Below are 20,324 nucleotides of genomic sequence, written 5' to 3'. Positions count from 1 at the left end.
TATTACCCCTTAAACGACTGCCTAACCTAACTCAACCTAATCGTTGGCACCAAACTCTCGGTATAGTGCTCTGAGACCTAACTAGGAGAGTACCTCTGGTCTCTGGACCTGTCTAAGCGACTCTCACGATGCGATCAACGCATCCCCCACCACAACTAACCAAAAACACACCGCCCACTTGGCCTGCCTCTCTGATAATCGTCCGTAGCAAGATGATATGATGTGGCATGAACTTCCATCCTCTTCTCTCGGCCGAAGCGGGCGGGGTGGAAAACACGAGAAACAACAAGACAAGAGAAAAACTCATAGTGTCCGATGACCTCCAAATGCTCCTGGGACAGGGATCATCTGGCCTCCACTGTATCCGGCAATTCCTATCACCCATCCCGAGGCGTCGGTTTAGCGCACTTATAGCGTTACAGCACATTGCAGCGGGATGCTGAAACTGTTCCAGCCATCAGGTCCGGAATTCCAGATCCGGCTCATCCGTGATGCATGCAGCAATTGGCCAATGGGATCTGATGATCTTCGCTCACCGAGATCTTGTGACCTGCTTGGCTGTGTCTTGTGCGGTGAGTATCACCTCGCATCTGGTCACCTTGATAGGATGGGATAGGTCAACACGACAAGTTACACGATGGTCAACGAAATGCAATCATGCTATGCTATGCTATCTTTCCTTCTCCCAATGCTATTATCTTACAACCCATGAGCTGATGAGCCTTCAACTAACCATGCATATGCAGTCAAAATTATCACATGAGACAATCTCCTCAGCTCTGAAGGAACCGTTTCCTCAACCATCACGCCAGATCAACCCTCAACATCTATTACCGGCAACACACCGCTCGCATCCAATTCCCCCTTCTTGGGTTCTCGCTGCCTCTCCCTCGTCTTTCTTCCTAAAACACAAACTCCCCTGACCATGCCTAAATCACTCCCGGCAGTCCATATCACAACCCATTGCTAGGCGTGGGACCAAATACCTATACATAATTCATAAATTCGTCACTCATTATTAGGGTACTCCTGGCCTTCTACCAGGATCACCACTGTCAGCGTTGCCGCGTACGCTTCACGAATAGCACATGCCACACTATATCATCGTCAGCAACAATATGCACCTCTGTCACGTCGTATCAGACTTACCATGTTCTCCGAATATCGGCCACCACGGCACTGAGACCCCAGTGAGAACACCATGCTCGTGCCAAGACCTCGTTATCGCGGACTCCGAACGCTTCCACCACGAGAACCTTTTCATCGTCATTCTCATCTTCTTCCTCAAGTGCACCAGTCTGCATGAATCCGTTCAATGGTACGTGGCTGTGGTTGAAGCTCTGACTGAACATATCTCGGTAGGGACCTCGCATCATATCTGGTCCTGGGCTTGATCGCACACTATGCAATTGCGGTCCTCCATACAGACCTCCCCAGTCTCGCACTCCAACGATAGAATCTACACGGATTGATGTGTAGACGTAGTCAAAGAAGAGCGGATGTGGCCCATCAGAGCAAGGCCACGCGGCCACGAATGAGACATCGTACATGAGTTTCAATGGCCATGACACCCCATCAATGGCAAACTGCACTGTTGCGTCAAACAGTCGCGAAAGCCCTGCCGCAGTAGGGGCGTCCCCAGGTCCATCTGCTGGCTTGAGACTTAACAGCTCTATCCGTACCGTGTCAATAGCATCTTCGGGACCGCCTTTCGGGCGCACTGGCTGGTAATCCTCTACTGGATATGCATCCGCAGCAGGGCCAAGCGGGTCAGAACGCTCTGCCATCGATTCGACATCCTGGGGACTCATCCGCTGTATTGGTTTTCGGCTTCGAATTCTTGCAATCTGGGTCGGGTCAAGACCTTTGGTAGGGCGTGCAGGGCCGATCCAACCAGCAACAGCATGGCATGTAGGTGCTAGAACTTTGCCCACAATCGAAGTTGCCGACCAATATGTGTAGCTGTTCTTGTACTGAAATCCGCAATGAGGATGTATGTGTGAAAGCAGCGCGAGGTTATCAGTTGCACTATCCGGGTCAAGGTCAAGGAGAGTGTTCATTATTAAAAAGGGGAAGGTTTGCTATTCGCAGTCAGTCTCTACTCACGGACAGAAAGAATCATCCGGCAATCAGTAGGCAGGAAGACTTACACCAGGCAACACAAGGCCGCTGAAGAAGGCAAACGCATCAGAGCTGACCTCATCCAGAGCCAATTCCGAATCCTTCTGTTTCATATTATCAAGGGTATCGGCTAGATTGGGCCATCTCATCATCTGAGCAAAGCGCCTCAACATCCTGATTTGGCGCTTCTTCAACTTATACCGGAGAAGAACTGGTCCTGTTAGCAGCAAGCTCTCGTCGACATCGATCTTGTTTGTCACTCACTCTCTTCAGGTGTTTTGCCAACATCATCAACACGCACAAAATCCTGCCAACGACGAGCAAGGGCCAGATTCCACTGTATTGACGGGGGTATTTGTGATGTCAATTTCTCTTTTGCCCAATCACTATGTTGGTCTGACTGAATGCGCAACTCAAGCTCTAGGCTTAGCAGAAGTTGGTGAAAGAATTTGTGAAACTGCTCCTCATTCCCGGGGCCTCTGTCGAAGATGAAGCGTGTAGCAACTTGATTCCGGGGATTACTAAAGTCGATCCAGTCCGGGCGAGATAGAACCATGATAAGATCCGTAATCTGCTTGTCGAGGGTCTTGTGGGGGTTAAGAAACTTCTCGGGGTCCCTCAAAATACGTTTGTAAAGAACGCGATAAAGCAAAGACTCGTCGTCGTCCTCAATACCATGCCGTAATTCCTGCAGTCGATCGAATATACTTTCGAGGCTCATGGTGCGAGGCACGACTCCCGCATCTCGGAGGGCAATTGTAGGTGGAAGAACACTGGACATTGAGGCCCATTCGTTGAGTGTGATGGTTCCAGGTAGGTGACCAAAGAAAAAGGCGAAACTCGGTTGCTCGAGGGTCTCCCATGGCCGGTCTGCGTAACCATGGCCTATAAGGCGTAGCGTCATGAGCTGTGTCATGGAGTCATGGAGGTTCGAAACATCGGTATTGTCAGAAGACTTTCCATCACCTCGATTTCCACTCGATGTCGTATAAAGAGCGTAGAATTCTTCGGGTTGATGCGGTATAGGTCGTTTGTGGCCTTTATGAGAGGGAGCACCCCGAGCAACTAGCTCCAAGGCATGTTGATGAGGTAGTTCATCGTTCATAGAAATGCCATAGGGTGGCCATGCTGATTGAGGGTCTCGAGCACGAACCGGACGTCCATTCGATGGTCTGGATCCATTCGATGCGCGGGACTTGTTAAGAAAGCCGGACGACTTGGACCGTATTGGGGAAGACCGGGGTTCGGGCTCGGGTTCGGGTTGTCCTCTTTTCTGTCTGCGGCGCATGTTGGACTCGTCTTCAGCAGTCGGCGGACGCTGACTATCGTAGGTAAGATCGGGAGCTGAACCAATACTTTGGCGAAATGGCGCATGGCCAACGTCGCCATTACTAGCACGACGAGGACGATGATACTCTCTAGGCTCAAGGTCTTTTGGCTGTAAGTGACAGTATTAGCGATATGCTCAACATTGTGCCTCGGCGAGATCGGAGCTTTAGCTATAGCTCCATATGTGTTACAGCTGAAGCTCGAGGTCGGGAACCGAGGTTTCCGATGGGAAGAACCCCAAATCGAGCTCCAAGGACAAATATCGACGCCACTACTGCCGCTGTTGCTGTTACGTACCGGAGGTTTCGTCGAATGTCTTCTGGAGCTGGCCCTTCGGAGCATGCTCCAGAGACCCTTCTTTTCACCCTGATCCGTCATGATGTCATCAAGCGCTGCGCGACTCCAACGGGACAATCGATATTAAGGAAGAAGTTGGGAGATTCAGAAGAGGCGCATAAAGTCGAGAGTCGCAAAGGCGTGGTCGCGACGCCCAAGGCGCGCTGAGAGATAAGACACGGAGAATTGAATGAGCGTGGAAAGTATGATAGACAAGGGATCCCGTTAGCAAGCAGAATTGACGTTGCACATGATTGACGATGTGATGCTATCCCCGGCTCTTGTCCTTTTGAAGCACGACAAAAAAAGAGGAAAAGCTCTCGAGTTTGTTTCTCTGTGGAAGAAAAAAAGAAAGAGAATGCAAGCGCCCTGCGTTAAGTTGAGGCAATGCGCAAGCAAAGCAACAGGGGGACCCCACGCCAGCCTGTTCCCTTTTTTTAGTGGCGCGTCTTGCAGCAGATTGGCGATGAAATTGTTAATCCGAGGCGGTCGAGATTCGAGGCAACCCAGGGATTGTTGTATCGAGATATATAATAAGAGGGATCGGATATAGTAGAAAGTTGATGTTTAGAGGTGGTTGGAGGTTGAAAGTCAATCACAACGTTACTAGAGGGGAAACCCCAATAACAAAGTCGCTATAGCAATTACCAGTCATTAAGTTTATACTTTCTACGGAAAGTGTCTGATGCACAGCCGAGGGGACGCGCAGCCAATACGCAGCCATTCAAAGATAGTAGCTATCCAATTGTTTGCTCGCTGCGATACCCTCAGTATTCTCTCTGAGTAACTGCACTGGAGCCAAGACATCACACAATAAGTTTGAGAATCTACAGTTGATGACATGTCTGATCAATCAATCATTTAAACAAAGTCTCCAGTCTCTCTCTCTCTCCATCTTCGCCGAGGTGTCACACTTCGTATTAACCTGCATGACCAACCCCAGACCTGCATGCAGCTTCCCAGGGACATCCAAAGCTTGCATGGGAACATCTACAACACAGGCAATTAAACTGCTTAAATGCATCTACTGTTAGTAATGGCCAATCCTTCCTGTAAACGATCATGCAAAACACCAGGGAGTATGCAACATCCAACGCCCATCCTATCAAAGCTTGTGTAGAACGCATACAATACACCCTCCATCTCTTTCGCCCATCACGTCTACAATTACTTCAGATCTTCAGACAGGAGCTCTCCCAGGCTATTATGATCATCCTTGAATTTTCCAAAGGCCTCCCGATACTGCAAGAATCATTAGTTTCAATCAACAACAGAGGGAAAATATAACTTACCGCAAAGAAAAAGTTGAGAATAAGCACAAGCATCAGTGAGCCACTGATAATCATGGGCCCGATCATGTTGTCAAAGTCCTTACCGCTTCGCTCCACAATCATGGTTCGCCTGATTCTCAGCATTGCATAACCCCATATGCCGGCAAACACAGCAATGAGGACAAACAAAAGACCAATGACAGAAGCGAGTGTGTTCTCACCAGCTGCCGTGTAAAGACCGACAGCCAGACCGCCCTGAAGGATACAGATATGCTGCCACTTGAGGAAAGTTCGCTCATTGGCGAGCCAAACCTTGGGCTCAACCTTGAGTTCGCCCATATTCTTGATCCATTCTGTCGGCGCTACTACACCCTCTGGCAATGGCTGTTGAGATGCCCGCTTCGCCCTTGAGTACTTGGATAGTGAGAATCCTGGGATAACAGATGAGAGAGTTCCGTAGGACCTCTCCTGCTCTGGCCGTTGCTGAGAACTGCTCTCGCCAGCTTCTTCTCCGCTCGCGGGAGTAGACGTACGCTTGTTAAGAGCTTGGGCAATCGAGTCCTTAGACATGCGTTCAGCCAGATAAGACTTGCTGACTGGTGAGCTTTGGGTAGGCTTATAGGACCCGGATTTAGCTCCCGCACCAATCAGACTTCCGACAGCCATAACGTCCTCATGTCGTTGAGCACGTCGCTGCTCCTCCTCCTCAAATGTCTTCTGAGGGTCCTTTCGGATATCAGACTCGAGATCACTAAGCCAGAAAGGCAAGTTGTTGACGTAATCTTCAAAGAGAGCTGCAATACCATGGACAAACTTGGAGAAGCGTGGGGTAGGGTGAACCAAGTGGGAGGACATCAAGTCCTCAACCCATGTGGGGTGCTTTCGTCCACTATCCTCCTTCAACTTGATCTCGAGAAGGGCGTAAGGGAAGCGGTTCACCTCGCTCTGATTCATCTTCTTGAAGGGGTAGGTCATCTCGCTTTCGTCAATGTCAAGACGATGCCACTCATTTGGATCACGGCAAGGGCGGCTGGGGTCAAGAGTGTCCTCACGGATGAATGCCACGTCGGTATCGATAGCGATGCGAATACGATCATCAGCAGGCTTCTGAAAAGCGGTTCGAGCGTAGTTGGCCCTCAGAACAGGGCTAAGACCCTTCTCCTTGACGTATTTTTGTATTTTGTTGACAGTCTCCTGGAATTGTTCAATCTTTTCAGGAGCAAAGCTTTGTCTCTTCATCTTTGCGACCGCCTTCTCAGGGTTGTATTCGCCAACCACGAATGACTTGACATATTTGTCCTTGATTGTGAACTTGAGGTCCTGGCTGCTACCCTTGTCATCGACAGTCTTTTGCTCGACGAAAATCTCGGGTCGAGTAGCCAGTTGTCCATACCAGCGAAGTCGCAGGGACGTTGCTTCAGATTTGCGGTTGACCTTCTCACCATAAAGCTCAAATTGCTTATTATCGAAGTACAGCGAAGTGATAGACGGAGAGTCGCTGCCATCAGGCTCCTTGGCGGACTGCTCACTGTAAACGAGAGCCGGTAGATGTCGAAGGATGACAGTCTTGACCTCAAGCAAGTTATCAGGGTGGACCCAGACTATCATTGAGTTAGCATAGTAAAACAAAGCTGAAGACGTCTTGAATTTGACTTACACTTGTGAGCTGTGTAGCGCTCGCCATTGTGAGTCTCGCCCTGAGACTCAAGGTCCAGGGGTGGCAGCTGCTCCCCGCCGTCTTCGAGTTGTTGCCTAATGGCAAAGTACATGATGGACAGCTTGTTGAGTAGCGGGGAGTAACCGGTCTCAGAGTTGAATGGTCGCTGAGAAAGGCTCAACTGCATCATAGGACGGACCTTGTAACGGTCTCCTCGCTTCCGGTCGTGCTTCTTAATGATCTTGAGGAAGCCAGTGTAGTTGATGTTGCTATACTTCTTGAGCTCACGAACCTCATTAGTGATCTCGTCAAGCTCTGATTCCAGAGTACGCAAGCGGGAAGCTGAGATCTCGCCCTTTTGAGGAGCTCCATCGTCCTCTGAGGACTCGACGGGAGCCAGTTCCTTGAGCTTATTGAAAGCAGCTTCAACTCGTTCCTTAAGAGCGTTAAAGCGTTGCTCTTGGAACTGAGCGACCTTCTCGAGTTGATTGTTGAAGATCTCTTCGCAGAAGCGAGTCTCGTCCTGCTCGGTCCACAGCTGGTTATCGTCATCGGCCACATCCTCCCTCAACAAGCTCTTGAGCTTCGCATAGTCGATATACTTGTCCTTCCATGGCGGATAGATGGACTCGCGGAGGGTCCGACCGAAGCGCATTGTGGGTGGATAGCGGTCGTAGCTTTACGACAAGATAGGCCAATTATCTCCAAGCAGGCTACCAACAGGATGCTGTGTAGGGCGAGATAGACCGTCGAGAGATCGTACTTGAGACAGAGGTAAAGCGTGTAGGAATTCGGAACGGGTTCAATTGCGGCGCATGACACAATGATGATGCAGTCCCGTCAAGAGCTGATTATAGCTTCGAGACGCGGCAATGGAGACGAGACGGTCGAGGCGAGATGATGCTGTCTAGAAATGCTAGACCCGCGACAAAACGTATGTACGGCGATATTAGGGATGACAATCGAAGTTTGTCGTTGTGACGTGCGAAGATGAAGATGCACGATAACACAAAATAAGTTACAGTTATAGTTTCAAGAAGTTGTATGAGAAAAAGGCTGGGCAACAATGGATCAACATGAAGACTGACTTCCCTGGACCTAGACCTGGACCTGGACCTGACGCCAGGACCCCACTAGCGGAAAGCAAGGCAGTGAACATTAGACCACCTACAGTATGGGCAGCATCCACTCACTACAGAAACAGCTCTTCAGCGGCTCTTCGGTGCCCAAAACAGCTGCTGAAACTAACCCTCAGTGGAAGATGCAACCGTAGCAGACCCATAACCCGCTGGAAGCGACCTGGCAGCTTGATACCCGTTTCGCCTCGGTTCTGTTAGCCCAAGTTGAAGTTGTCTCCAATTGCCCTATCAGAATCTACCACTTACACACGTGTTGCCGTGGATGCATCTAAAATCTAGGTGCATATCATTCCCGTCTGTCTAATCCCTGCTTCTGCGTGCATTCATGTGTCTCCATCTACGCACGTGAAGAGAATCGGCCGAATAGTCTCAGTTCATGGCTTCAAGTAAATTTTGTTAGTGAAATCCGAAGAATTTTCGGGTGTGAAAACCTCTCAAGATTCTTCGTATTCAGGCTCTGTCATGGCATGCCACTAGCCTCTAGGTACCTCTAGGCTCTACGGTAAAAATTGGCTTTTGACTAGAGTTTGCAGCTAAACCAGATTCGAATAAATCATTTCCTTAGCAACATCGATAGCACGTGCGTTGAGTTACGTTGCACTACTCAAACCTCCATCCAGCCTCAATGTTATCACCAACAGCGCTCGATGCTTGTTCTCTCGATGAGTGCGTCGTTGTCTTGTTTACCAATCAAAATGTCTCTCGAGAATATGCAACTTGAGCTCAAGCCGACAAGAGGGCACGCGACCTGTCTCTAATGCGAATTTCACTTTTTGGAACTCGGGATCTAGCCAATAGCAAGTATTGTTCTCATGAACACGGAAAACGACGCTGCACCTCCGAGCTTCCTTGACGAGACGGCATTCATGACGAAGTGCCGTAAATTCCTCTCTGAGACTTCCTCCCTCGAGACTTCGTTTCTTGGGGCCAAGGCTAAAGTAATATAAACTCCACTAAATTTAGGATTATCTTTACAAAACTATCCTAAGTTTAGGATTATCTTTACAAAATTAGCACAGTTTTATAATCTCAGTAAAACATCACAATAGTGAGAATTGCCCAATGGAATATTCTAAATAGCCTGTCGTAGCCAACAGTCATTCAAATTGGTATAACTAATACATTCATCATTCCTGAACAGACCCCTTTTATCATATCCGATTCCATGGTCATGGTATCATCCTATCCGATCCGTTGCTCCCTGTGTCCCAAATGTAGAATAAACAAAGAAACTATGCATTTTTAATTCAAGCCTCAACTTTGATCTGGCTGAAAATCTCCTGCGCAGTGCGCTTGGTGATACCACCAGTGACAGGCAGGTTGGTATACTTTTCGAGATAGAGATCAATCTCGCGAGCAGCCTGGCGACCTTCGTTGATACCCCTGAGACATTTGTTAGTGATGTTTTTCAAGCGGATCGATATAGTAAAGACTTACCAGACAATAAGAGATTGACCGCGGCGGGCGTCACCAGCAGCGAAGACGCCCTCAAGGTTGGTGCTGTACTTGCCAGGGGCAGTCTTGACGTTCTTGCGAGCATCCTTCTCGATCTCGTCACCAAGAACACGAGCCTCGGGTCCAAGGAAACCCATGGCAAGTAGGACGAGGTCGGCGGGGAAGAACTGCTGAGAGCCCTCAACCTTCTTCATGTCCCAACCACCGCTAGGAGACTTGGTCCACTCCACGCGGATGGTGTTGATGCCCTTGACCTTGCCAGAACCATCATCCATGAACTCCTCAGACATGATGCAGTACTCACGAGGATCCTTACCAGTGTGCTGGCGGACCTCGGTGTGACCGTAGTCAACACGGTAGATACGAGGCCACTGAGGCCAAGGGTTATCGTTGGCACGTTCGGGAGGAGGCTGGGGCAGAAGCTCGAAATTGGTGACGGACTTGGCACCGTGACGGAGAGAAGTACCAATACAATCGTTACCAGTGTCACCACCACCGATGACAACAACATCCTTGCCCTTGGCGGAGATGTAGGTATTGTCCGCAAGCTCAGAGTCAAGTAGAGACTTAGTGTTCTTGTGGAGGAATTCCATAGCGTAGTGAATACCATCGAGCTGGCGGCCCTTGATAGGAAGGTCGCGGGCGACGGTAGCACCGGTTGCAATGACGACAGCGCTGTTGCTGGCTCGAAGGTCGTTCAGAGAAGGGTGACCCTCCTCACCAACAGCAACGCCAGTCTTGAAGATGATGCCCTCAGAGGCCATGAAGTCGGTACGGCGCTTGACAATACGCTTATCAAGCTTCATGTTGGGAATACCATACATGAGGAGACCTCCGAGACGATCAGCTCGCTCGTAAACAGTAACGAGGTGACCGGCACGGTTGAGCTGATCAGCCGCGGCCAGACCAGCAGGACCGGATCCAATGATCGCGACAGTCTTGCCAGTTCGGACCTTGGGAGGCTGAGGAACCATCCATCCCATCTCGAAACCACGGTCGATGATGGCGCACTCAATAGACTTGATACCAACGGGGTCCTCGTTAATACCCAAGACACAAGCACCCTCACAAGGAGCCGGGCAAACACGACCAGTAAACTCCGGGAAGTTGTTGGTCATCAGGAGACGGTTGAGAGCGTCCTTCCATTGATTTTGAAAGACCAATTCGTTCCATTTAGGGATAATGTTGGAGATAGGGCATCCAGTCTCGGACTGACAGAAAGGTACACCGCAGTCCATGCAACGAGCTGACTGGTATTTGAGCTCGTCCTCATCCAGACGAGAGCTCAGCTCAGCCCAATCTTTGAGACGAGAATTGACAGGACGGTACTTCTCCTGACGGCGCTTGTACATCTTGAAGCCTCGAGTCTTGTCGAGAACAAGGGCACGCTTCTTCTCGGCAGCGTTGTCACCAACAGCCTCCTCGAGATCCTGGAGCTTGGCAACCTTCTCGGACTTCTTGTGCTGGACACCAGAGACAGCAGGAAGGTTGTACTCAGCACGCTTGGCTTCAGCAGCCTTGGCAGCCTCTTCCTCAAGAACACGCTTGTAGTCAACAGGAAGAATCTTGATGAATCGAGGAAGAGCTCGGTTGAAGTCAACCAGGATGCGAGCCGCACGCTCGGAGCCAGTGTAGTGATGGTGATCCTCAATGAGACCGCGAACGAAAGCAATCTCAGCAGGATCCTCGAGACCACTGGCCTCAACCATCTCGCCGTTGAGCTTGGAGTGGAAATCACCGTGAACATCCAAGATGTAGGCAATACCACCAGACATACCAGCAGCAAAGTTGCGGCCAGTAGATCCAAGAACAACAACGCGGCCACCAGTCATGTACTCACAGCCGTGGTCACCGACACCTTCAACAACGGCGGTAGCACCGGAGTTTCGGACAGCGAAACGCTCAGCAGCAACACCACGGAAGAAGCAAGTACCAGTAGTAGCACCGTACAAGCAAGTGTTACCAATGAGAATGTTCTCCTCCGACTTGAAGACAGCGGAGCGGGGAGGGTAGATGATCAGACGACCGCCAGACAAGCCCTTGCCAACATAATCGTTGGCATCACCCTCGAGCTCAAGGGTGACACCAGGAGCAAGGAAAGCACCGAAGGACTGACCAGCGGAGCCCTTGATATTAACATGGACAGTGTCCATGGGCAGTCCAGCCTCGCCGTATCGCTTGGAGATGTGGTAAGAAAGTGAAGTACCCATTGCTCGGTCAGTGTTGACGATGTCACACTCGATTCTGGAGGGGAGACCCTTGTCGAGAGTCAACTCAGACTCGGAGATAAGCTTGTTATCGAGTCGGACGTGGAGCTTGTGGTCCTGCTTTCGGACGTTGAAGGTGGCAACACCAGGTCGGAGCTTGTGTGCAGGTGTCAGGAGGAGAGACAGGTCAATGTTGGCTGTCTTATTGGTTCGAAGGTCATCACGCATCTTCAGGACCTCGACGTGACCAACCATCTCGTTGATGGTCCGGAAACCAAGCTGAGCCATGATAGCTCGGAGCTCGTTGGCCACATAGTAGAAGAAGTTGATGACGTGCTCAGGAGTTCCGGTGAACTTCTTGCGAAGCTCAGGATCCTGGGTAGCGATACCAACAGGGCAAGTGTTCAGGTGGCACTTGCGCATGAAGACACAGCCCATGGCGATAAGAGGAGCTGTGGCAAAGCCCCATTCCTCGGCACCAAGCAGACAAGCCAGGGCAACATCACGACCAGTCTTGAGCTGACCATCAGTCTGGACAACGACACGACCACGAAGGTCATTGAGAACCAGAGTCTGATGAGTCTCAGCCAGGCCTAACTCCCAAGGAAGACCGGCGTACTTGATACCAGTCCATCGAGAGGCACCGGTACCACCATCGTGACCAGAGATCAGGATGTGATCGGCCTTGGCCTTGGCGACACCAGAGGCGACGATACCGACACCGACCTCAGACACAAGCTTGACGGAGACTCGGGATCGAGGGCTAGAGCACTTAAGATCGTAGATCAGCTGCTTGAGATCCTCGATGGAGTAAATGTCGTGGTGGGGAGGAGGCGAGATAAGACCAACACCAGGGGTGGAGTGACGGGTGCGAGCAATAGACTTGGACACCTTGTGTCCAGGAAGCTCACCACCCTCACCAGGCTTGGCACCCTGAGCCATCTTGATCTGAAGCTCGTCGGAGTCAGCAAGGTAGGCAGAAGTGACACCGAAACGGCCAGAAGCGACCTGCTTGATAGCGGAACGCATGGTGTCACCGTTAGGCATACGCTGAGATCGCTCAGGATCCTCACCACCCTCACCAGTGTTGGACTTGCCGCCAAGACGGTTCATGGCAACGGCGAGAGTAGAGTGAGACTCCATGGAGATGGAACCGTAAGACATGGCGCCAGTGCAGAAGCGTCGGACGATGTCAGTCCAAGGCTCGACCTGGTCGATGGGAACAGGAGTGCAGTCTTCAAACTTGAAGTCAAGAAGACCACGGAGGGTACAGTTCTTGATCTGCTCGTACTCGGAGCGGGAGTAAGCCTCATAGGACTTGTCGTTCTTGGTGCGGACGGCGTCCTGAATGTTGGCAATCGAGGTAGGGTCGTTGACGTGGGGCTCACCACCATCTCGCCAGTGGTACTCGCCAGACTCAGGAAGACCGGAGGGGAGGATAGTCTCGCGGGTGGGGAAACCACGCTCATGGAATCGGAAAGCCTCCTCAGCAATAAGCTCGAAAGTCATACCCTGAATACGAGAAGCAGTACCCCTGAAGCATCGCTCAACAACTGTCTCATCAAGACCCAGGATCTCGAAGATCTGGGCACCCTTGTAAGAGGCAAGAGTCGAGATACCCATCTTACTCATAACCTTGAGAATACCACCATCGCAGGAGTGTTTGTAGTTACGGATAAGAGTCTCGTTGGTAGTCTTCTTCTTGATGAGACCCTCGCGGTTCAACTTGAGAATGCACTCCATGGCAATGTAAGGGTTGATGGCATCAGCACCGTAACCGAGGAGGACACACATGTGGTGAACCTCACGAGCCTCGGCAGTCTCGACAACGAGAGCAACCATGGATCGCCACTTGTTGCTGACGAGGTGATGGTGAACCATAGCAGAAGCGAGGACAGCGGAAACAGGCACGCGGTCAGCTGAGGTATTGCGGTCGGAAAGCACAATGACACGGTCGCGAGACTCGATGGCGGCAGAGGCCTCGTTACAGATCTCATCGAGGTGCTTGATATAGCCCTGGATACCTTGTTTCTTGGGGAAGGTCAGATCAATAGTCTTGACAGTCCACTCAGAGTACTTGTTGGACATGTTCTTGACGGCATTGAACTCTTCGATGGAGAGGATAGGGCTGGGAAGCAAAAGACGACCACACTGGGAAGCGTCCATCTCTAGCAGGTTACCCTGGGGACCAACATAACACTCAAGAGACATGACAATGGACTCTCGGATAGGATCAATGGGAGGGTTAGTGACCTGAGCGAAAAGCTGTCGGAAGTAATCATAGAGGAGACGAGGAGCCTGGGTCAGGCAGGCAAGGGGGGCATCGTTACCCATGGATCCCAGAGCTTCCTTCTCATCAGCGGCCATGGGAGCGAGCAACAGGGAAACCTGCTCGTGAGTATAACCGTAAGAGAGGAGAAGGGGATCAGCCTGGATAGCCTTGTCATCAAGCTTGGGAGCAAGGTCCAGGGCCTGCTCCATGATCTCAACGACCTTGGGCAGAGTAATCAATTCACTATCGAGCCAGGCTCGGAAATCATATCGACTCGAAACAGCCTCCTTCAATTCCTTGTCGTCAATGATGCGACCAGCCTGTGTATCGACCAACAACATACGACCGGGCTGAAGACGACCCTTCTGGATGACAGTCTCGGGCTCGACGGGAATGGTTCCGACCTCGGAAGCACAGATGATGCGATCATCGTCCATCACGTAGAAACGGCAAGGTCGGAGACCATTTCGGTCAAGGTTGGCACCGCAGTATCGGCCATCAGCGAATGTGAACAGAGCAGGGCCATCCCAAGGCTCCATCTGGCAAGCAGCCCACTCGTAGAATGCAGCCTTCTTGGGGTCCATGTGCTGATTGCCTTGCCAGGCCTCAGGAACCATGAGCATAACAGCTTCGGGAAGAGAGAGAACACCGTTGATGGTAAGAAGCTCGAGAACGTTATCGAAAGCAGCAGAATCGGAACCACCATCCTCGACGACAGGGTACATCTGCTCGAGCTCCTCCTTGAAGATATCAGACTGCATGACACCCTCACGGGCGCGCATCCAGTTCTTGTTTCCTCGCAGTGTGTTGATTTCACCGTTGTGGGCAGCCCATCGGAGAGGCTGAGCGCGGTCCCATGAGGGGAATGTGTTTGTAGAGAAACGAGAGTGCACCAGAGCAAAATGAGCCTCATAATCAGCGTTGACAAGATCATGGTAGTAAGAGTAAACCTGGACGGGAGCTAGCTGGCCCTTGTAAACAATGTTCTTGTTTGAAAGGGAGCAGAGATAGAACCAGTTGTGAAGACCAATGCTTTGAGTGGCACGCTTTCGAAGGATGTACAGCTGTCTCTCAAACAAGCGTTCGTCAAACTTCTCAGGGTCGGTCATCTCAGGAGCATTTCCAGTACCGTAGGCAGAGGCCAGAACAACAAAAGGCTGAGCGATGATGGGCTCACGCGATTTGGCGGCAGGTCCTAGAAGAGTCGAGTCGACAGGAGGCCTTCGCCATCCTAGGACTCGGAGGCCCAGCGACTCGGCAACATCTTCCAGCTGCCTCTTGGACTCTTGGAGAGTCTCCTCGTCGGGCTTAAAAAACAGGTTTCCCACGGCGTACTGGCCCAGGGGAGGCAGCTTAATGTCCTCCTCCTTCTCAAAGTTCTTGATGAAGAACCGGTGGGGGATGGATGTCATAACACCAGCACCATCACCATCTCGTGCATCAGATCCCACGGCACCACGGTGGGTCATGTTGCAGAGAAGGTTACGGGCATCACTAACAATCTTGTGGCTAGGCTTGCCCTTGATGTGGCTATGAACATGTTAGTGAGGTTATGATGATCATCTAAGAAGTAACTGACCAAGCAAAGCCGACACCGCAAGCATCCTTCTCATAAGAAGGGTCATAAAGACCCTGCTTCACCGGCAAGGCACCAGCCCACGAGTCATTGTTCTCAGTTTGATACTCATAAGGTATGTATGGTTGTTGCTCGGCTTCGGTTTGAATATGTCGGTCGTCGAATTCCTCGTTTAGGCCCATGCTAGGCAAGGATTCGATCGAACTTGAGTGGGGTTGTGGGGGAGTTCGGTGGGGATGTAGGATCGCGGGGCGCGTTGGTAAGAGCAGCTGTAGCCACTCTACCGGAGATCTAGCATTCAATTAATTAGCACGGGTAAAAGGAAGATATGGCAATTAAGCGCGCTCCGTGTAATAGGCTGCAGAACCAGTTCCGGTGAGCTCAAACAGGTTCCGAAAGGTTGTCCGAGGCAGTCCAGGGTTTGCTGTTCATTGAGGGGTCGCTAATAAAAAGAAACCGTTGGTGGCTCCGGCATCGGGTAGAGATAAGACGATAACTCAAAACCACCAGAGAATATGCCCCGCCAAATTGCGCCCGCAGCTCTCACTGCAGCCTCTATTTCTGGCTGAACGGTTTTGTGTAGCATCCTCGAGAGAACAGCGCCATGACAATGCTGAAGTGTCCATATCATAACATCCACTTCAAGACAATGCAGGCTCTCGACCAAGCTTCTGAGCTGTCTTATTTGGGCCATCGACCCACCAAATTATCGGCGGTCTGCCGGGCGGGGCACTTGTCCTGGCTGCATTGGAGTGGGATGTTTTAGAGCAACAGGGCCAATGATGGACTGTGCAATGCTAACAACCTAACCATGCAGCCATGCGGCTAAGACAAGGGGGGCCGAAGAGGCGCCTGGGGACGGACGTCACTGCAGCGATGCCACCAACTGTTGGAAATGGAAACAAATGCCACCAATGCCAGAGGAGCGCAATCGGAGAGGCCCGTAAAGCTAGCCCGCCAGAAATGTTGCCTTCACTTGTCCTCTGAGACATGTGATTTCGGTAGGTCGCCAGTTCAGGTCTCAAGAATGAGCAGCGATGGCCCGAATATCGTTTATCCAGATGGTTTTGTGTCGAGGAGCTGCACCAGGTGTCGTGGGAGATGCAGAAGTGAATCCATTTCGGCTCCTGGCGGGAAATTGTTGCTTTCGATAAGAAGTGCTCATCACAAACTTACCAAGTGGTGGTCCTCTTCACCAAAGAGGTTATTCGTAAAACGAATGGGTATCAAAAGGCGACTGGCTTGCAGTGCAGTAGCAGGCAGGATGGCACGTTAGATTCTAAGGAGAGGCGAACGCGAGAGGACAGAGCAGTGGCAGTAGGAAGAAGAGATCAAGAAAAGAGAAAATGTTGGAGGGGGAGGGCAATAGCTCTGCTTTTATGAATGGGCGGGAGATGAGTGGGAGCGAGAGTGAGAGTGGAGGGCACGGGAGAAGGGGAATTGATGTCCGAAGCCGTCCAGCAAAAGAAGGCCAGTCCAGTAGCAGCTCGAGTAACAAGAGCAGTAACTGTGACAGCTCAATGGTTCACTGCCTCTTTTTCTTGAGTCAATCCAACTGGGTCCAGCTTCGGAGCAGCTCAGAAAAAAAAAAGCCCCACGAAAGGGAAAATGGACAAGCGAACACCAAAAAAAATCCAATGGAGCGGCTACGGCGTGCGTGGAGGGGAGGAACCCGCCAGGGAGAGGGGTGTATATGAGGGGGAAAGCTAGCTCGGTAGGGGTGTATATCTTGAATAGGGCTTGGAGAGAGCCTATGGTCGAGGTCGAGAATGCGGCGTCAGAGCGAGATACCGGGGTTGTGCATAGCGCAGTGGGGGGACCGATGATGTTGATGATGTTGATGGCTTGAAAAGCACCCTGTGTAGACACAAAAGTTAGGTATGATGGACGTCAGGAAATGGCATTTCACATGAAAGTTGGCTTTCATCAATTCCCTTGTGTACTACTTAGCTCTGCTTTTCCTTAACCTCATCCTGAATACAATTCCAAAAGAATAACAGTCCTCACAAGCCATCATTCGCCTATAACTCTTTCGAGAACCTGTCCTCGGCCTGCTGGCTCCGAACTCGAGGTGGGCGCACGGCATGGACCCTACCGTGGCCCCATTTCCCTACCGTTTCCCACATGCAGTAGAGTAGACGGGAATTGGGGGAGAGGAGGAGGAAGAAAACGCACATGCCAGGAAACAGCCGCAAGCAAATGAGGTTACAGGCATTTGTACGACGCTCCCATCATTGACATGCCACTGTTTGAGCAACATCACCTTTCCAATGCATCAGCATTAGGAAGCTCAGGACATCTCGTCTCACCTCTTACTCTCGGTATCTCTTCCGCTGACATGCTGGTTACACAAGGTGTAAGGGTTGCTGAAGCCTAGGGATGGCTTGTTTCTCAAGCATCGTGTTATTCTCCAAATTTATCATGCTGTACATGCCGTCCCATACTCCGCGATTCGTCCAACACCTTTCTTCCTTGTATCAAATCCCAACTATCCATACCATTATCCCTTATTTCTCTATGCTTTGTATTCTAAATCACCTTACGGACTTCCCGTTCTCACACTTCGGAAATTCCTCCGAACTCAGTTTTGAAGCCCTCGACTTAAGCCTTGAGGTGCGCCCGTCCGCCGCGTTCCGCTCACCCTCCTCCGTAGATCGGCCTGCATCCTCGGCAGATTCCTCTTTGGAGGCGAAAGCAAACGCGCACATCTTTTTGAATATCAATGTGCTAGCAGATGCACAACGCAGCATATTAGACGAGTCAGAATAGGAAATGTGTTGCTGCAGCCCTCTATTTCTGATCTACAATCTTGGAGGGTGGAGATCTGCCAACAACTACGTCTTCGAAAAAAGGGTACATGTCGCTCAATCGAATAGTGGCAAGATGTATCTGTTTCGATACATGCTTGTATCCTGATTAATTAACAGGGTACTCCGTAATTCCCCATGGATCCCCTCATAATAGTATTGACTCCCCGCGTTGTGAATCAACCCACTCCATGATCGTTGCCTGACTTTTGAACCTCCTCCATTGACCTGACCTGACGACTAGGTGCGTTCCATCTGCAACCCCGTAAAATTGTAGTTTAGCGGTCAGTAGCTCGGTCAGCCTCTTACAGCCAGTCAATTTGTTTCTAATACAAATATCAACCTTCATGAATGGCCTCATTTGCCGTTGTTTCCTCTCCGACGTTCCCACCCTGGACCATAGCCGCAATACCCTCCGCCGCTCCTGTTTTCCGTTGAAATCGCTCCTCTCCGCTATGCTCCGCTCTCCGCACTCATGGAGCCTAATCTGATCTGTTTAACCGACGCGGAGAGGCTATGTCCTCGTTATTGCGTCCAATCAAGCACAGGCTAATAGGCAGCTACAGCTACCTATTATCGCATATCTATTCGCCGAGCTGTCAATCTGTGAATAGCTTTGCAACATGGTTTCGTGTAAGAGAAATACGGCCGAGGGATGGACTGCTTTGCCGCTAACGATGAGCCAACCACTTACGACCGCACTCTGACTCCCGACGAGCGCCTCGAGTTCATGGATTAGGGTGTCTAGAGTGCCAGGGTCTGAATGGATGGCGCCGAATGGCTGGAAGATGCTGCGAATCCGTGCGACGCCGGCTGGAACGTTAAACCTTCCTCTGCAGGGATCAGCTCAACATCCCAACTTGCGACACCAATCATGGCTTGCCATTTTCAAAGCCCAGCTAGTCCGATGTCGCGCCCACGTTGTCTCGTCTCTACGAGCAGCACTGAGGAGCCATGAGGCATGAGGCATGAGCATCAGTGTCCTTGTGAACCTGGGGCGGGACCTTTGACGTACAGATGTTGCGCGGGGGAGCTTGAGATGGGCCTGATTCGTCTATCAACCCCCATCCTGCACTACCTACACTGCACTTCAGTCCGAGTAGCTGGATGCTGGTGTTGCATCTGGTTCTCTGTGCGAGATTTGAGATGTGATCCCGTCCGTGTGCCACTCACTACATTAACCAGTGTCCCTACGTACATGCAAACGCCAGATTATTGCTACCTTAAAATTCATTTGTTGTAATTTGGTGTGGTACGTGAAGTGACAGAGTGACTATCATCTAGGCTGTAGGTTGGCTATGATCTTCCACCTTGTCTTGCTTGTTTCTGCCTGTCGGTATGCCACGTCGACGCAAGCATTACAACGTTTGAAAGAATTAGAGTCGGCTCCCTGCCCTGTTATTTGCGTCAACTGCGGTCATTACCGCTATGGAATATCCCTCTTGGACTCGCGTGAGAAGCAGGCCACACTGCATAGTGGAGTTGAATTTTGAAATTAGTTATGCCCTGGGATCTCGGGATGTTTCTGAGAGTCGCCGAGCGCATCTGAGAGCCAGCCGAGGACATGGACCCCCAACGTGAGCGTTTTGCTTCTCGGAGTCAGAGTCAGCGCTTTGGATCGCTGATGGGAGGCACTTACACGTGTGATGTTCATCGCCGTCACCTCATTATCTCACAGATTCACAGTCAAAAGATGGACAACATAAAATTAAGAGAGGCGACCAATCAGCGTCTCCAAAGTCGAGTCGTTTCTTATCTCGAGCCAACCACCGTTTACTATCTCTCCAGGTGCACTAAAACGGAACAAGCTCGTGCCGTGCACACCACGCACACGGCAGCCAAAGCGTGCCAAGGGTAGAAGATCGTCTAGCGCCGTCTCTAGTCGACGCCATCGCGCAGATGCACCTGTCTCACCATGCTTCGGGAGTCCCTGCGGGGACCCTGCCTGCGAGGTTAGGTTCTCTGAAGTGTTGCAGTTGCAGTGGGCTTGCATGAAAGACGTCACTGAGATGGGCAATTCGAACCGGTACGACACTGAGAGGCCAATGGTTGCAAGGCCTGTGAAGACATGTGGTCTGGGGAAAGACAGACAACATCTGAGGAGTTTTGTACGGATCTCAAGTCACTGCTCCCCGATGCATGATGAGTACGGTC

At 51.0% G+C, this 20,324-nt stretch overlaps 3 protein-coding genes across 3 annotated transcripts; all 3 read right to left on the bottom strand.

Moving 5' to 3' along the window:
• Nucleotides 1–1,008: 1,008 nt before the first annotated feature.
• On the bottom strand, nt 1,009–3,828 carry FTJAE_10117 (uncharacterized protein; the record flags this gene model as incomplete). Its single annotated transcript, XM_037342927.1, has 5 exons — nt 1,009–1,096; nt 1,150–2,081; nt 2,151–2,332; nt 2,386–3,559; nt 3,748–3,828. 5 exons carry the CDS (start codon nt 3,826–3,828, stop codon nt 1,009–1,011), a joined length of 2,457 nt encoding a protein of 818 aa, XP_037202835.1.
• A 1,125-nt stretch (nt 3,829–4,953) lies between these two features.
• On the bottom strand, nt 4,954–7,369 carry FTJAE_10116 (VTC2 polyphosphate synthetase; the record flags this gene model as incomplete). Its single annotated transcript, XM_037342926.1, has 3 exons — nt 4,954–5,028; nt 5,079–6,658; nt 6,715–7,369. The coding sequence occupies 3 exons, from the start codon at nt 7,367–7,369 to the stop codon at nt 4,954–4,956; spliced, it is 2,310 nt and encodes a 769-aa protein (XP_037202834.1).
• Nucleotides 7,370–9,100: 1,731 nt separating this feature from the next.
• FTJAE_10115 (glutamate synthase) lies at nt 9,101–15,545 on the bottom strand (the record flags this gene model as incomplete). Its single annotated transcript, XM_037342925.1, has 3 exons — nt 9,101–9,236; nt 9,291–15,317; nt 15,367–15,545. The coding sequence occupies 3 exons, from the start codon at nt 15,543–15,545 to the stop codon at nt 9,101–9,103; spliced, it is 6,342 nt and encodes a 2,113-aa protein (XP_037202833.1).
• Nucleotides 15,546–20,324: the final 4,779 nt, after the last annotated feature.

Source organism: Fusarium tjaetaba, assembly GCF_013396195.1.
Source record: "Fusarium tjaetaba strain NRRL 66243 chromosome Unknown NRRL66243_c0000233, whole genome shotgun sequence".
Lineage (NCBI taxonomy): Eukaryota > Fungi > Ascomycota > Sordariomycetes > Hypocreales > Nectriaceae > Fusarium > Fusarium tjaetaba.
This window is presented reverse-complemented; position numbering and strand designations above follow the sequence as displayed.